The sequence below is a fragment of the Leopardus geoffroyi genome, chromosome D1 (assembly GCF_018350155.1).
Source record: "Leopardus geoffroyi isolate Oge1 chromosome D1, O.geoffroyi_Oge1_pat1.0, whole genome shotgun sequence".
NCBI classification, from domain to species: Eukaryota; Metazoa; Chordata; class Mammalia; order Carnivora; family Felidae; genus Leopardus; species Leopardus geoffroyi.
This window is the reverse complement of record NC_059329.1, coordinates 100,769,078-100,771,391: the sequence shown is the minus strand read 5'-3', so window position 1 is coordinate 100,771,391 and position 2,314 is coordinate 100,769,078. Positions and strand designations below refer to the sequence as shown.

The following is a 2,314-nucleotide window of genomic DNA, read 5'->3' as shown; positions in this document are numbered from 1 at the left end:
CCTTCTGCATATTCCTGCTGCCAAACCCCTCACTGACCCTGATCTGTGACGATGAAAGACAAGGACCCTGCCAAAAAGCAGGTCCTGGCTGATACCGCCCATCACTGCCAAGTGTAAAACTCTCCTTCTCCCACCAGTCACTGAACACTGAGAGTGTTTTCCAGTGACAGTCCAGGTTTTCACTGAGATTTCCAGCTTTTCGTGGAGTTTGAGGGTCCATCCATGTCCCAGTGAGTCAGCCTCAGGCACACATTCCACCACAGAATTTGCTCAGAACATTCTCCAACTCCCAGGTTGTCAAGACTACAACATTCATTTCTAAGTTCTGGTTCCATAGGGATTAGCTCTACATCCAAGTTCTTAAGGACTAGAATGAAAACTGTAAAGAATTAGTGCGCGCACACACACACACACATACACACAATCATTCTGCCAATAGTCAGTATATTTTTTTCGGAAGACAAATTGTACAGGAAGAGAAATTATCATGAAATATGGCCAGCTGTCAAAAGAATTCAACTGAGAGCCACTTCAGGTTGTTCACAATGTTTATGGATTTTATTTTATTTTTTTTTAAATTTTTTTTCAACGTTTATTTATTTTTGGGACAGAGAGAGACAGAGCATGAACGGGGGGGGGGGGTGCAGAGAGAGAGGGAGACACAGAATCGGAAACAGGCTCCAGGCTCTGAGCCATCAGCCCAGAGCCCGACGCGGGGCTCGAACTCCCGGACCGCGAGATCGTGACCTGGCTGAAGTCGGACGCTTAACCGACTGCGCCACCCAGGCGCCCCAATGTTTATGGATTTTAAGTAATCCTATTCTAATGCCATCCTCTGTGAAAAAGGGATGTGTATTTATCCGTACTTATTCATAATATTCAATTAAATATATAAAATAATGGTGAAATTAAAATTTCCCAATGGATTTCTCTCACAATGAGAAAAATTCACCTTGCCTGTCCATGAAGGAAAACCAAACTGTTGAGGAAAAATACATTAGAATCCCTGAATATCCTGTATCCAAAGAAGTCATACTTTGCTACACCATAATTTCTTCATGGCTTTTTTCACTTCCATATTCCTCAGTGTATACATCAGAGGGTTGAGCAAGGGGGTCCCAATTGTATAAAACACAGCCACCATTTTGTCAATTGGAAATGTAGCTGGGGGGCGTGTGTATATGAATATGCATGGACCAAAAAATAAGACAACCACAATAAAGTGGGAGGTGCAGGTGGAAAGGGCTTTTCGCCTTCCTTCAGCACTGTGGTTACGCAGAGAGTACAAGATGACAACATAGGAGGTAAGCAGGATTATGAAACTCACCGTGCATATGGCCCCACTGTTGGAAACAACTAGCAAATTTGTCACATAAGTGTCCATGCAGGCAAGTTTCAACAAGGGCTGCAAGTCACAGAAATAGTGGTCAATCACGTTGGGGCCACAGAAAGGCAATCTCAAAGCCAGGAAAATTTGTGCCGAGGAGTGGATACAAGATCCCACCCAGGCTAGTATCACCAAAATGCTGCACACGTGCCGGCTCATGATGGTAGTGTATCGCAAGGGCTTACAAATGGCTACATAGCGATCAAAAGCCATGAGGATGAGCACCAAGATTTCCATGCACCCAAAGAAATGGAATGTAAAGACTTGAATCATGCACTCATTGTAGGAAATGGTCTTCTTCTGAGCAAGGGCATCCACAATCAATCTGGGGGCTGTGGTTGTAGAGAAGCAGGCGTCAGCAAAAGACAGATAGAATAGGAAGAAGTACATGGGAGTCCCAAGGGTCCTACTTGTTTTAATAGTCACTACAATGAGAAAGTTCCCCAACAGTGTCGCAAGGTAAAGAATCAAGAAGACCCCAAATACTGCCTTCTGCTTTCCTGGATCCTGTGTCAACCCAAGAAGAATGAATTCAGTCACACTGCTATTCATCGTAGTACTACTGGCTGAAAGTAAGGTGCAGTTGAGGACAAGGGCTGAATCTGCAAAGAGAAGAAAAGAAGTGACAGCTTGGGAAGATCGGTAGGCTGAACTCTGAATGCCTTGCTTTTGCTCCATGTTATGTTACCTCTGACTGCCTTCAATCCTCTATGACTCTTGGTAAATTTGCAGATGCCCAAGCCTCTCCCAGATCTATCTGTCGATTCAGAAGCTAACTGCCTTGGATCAACAAAGTCTTTGCATTTGGGGAGATAAATTAAATGTCCTTAAAAAATTCTGATTCCCACCAAGACTGAAAACTGCAGAACTTGAACTGTCCTTGGGCAAGTGACTTAACTGTCTCATAATTTAGCTTTCGTGTGAAAA

At 43.8% G+C, this 2,314-nt stretch overlaps 1 protein-coding gene across 1 annotated transcript; it reads right to left on the bottom strand.

Annotated features, from left to right (window-relative positions):
* Positions 1 to 1,030: 1,030 nt before the first annotated feature.
* On the bottom strand, positions 1,031 to 1,939 carry LOC123602632 (olfactory receptor 4C11-like). Its single transcript, XM_045487091.1, has one exon. The coding sequence runs from the start codon at positions 1,937 to 1,939 to the stop codon at positions 1,031 to 1,033; it is 909 nt and encodes a 302-aa protein (XP_045343047.1).
* Positions 1,940 to 2,314: the final 375 nt, after the last annotated feature.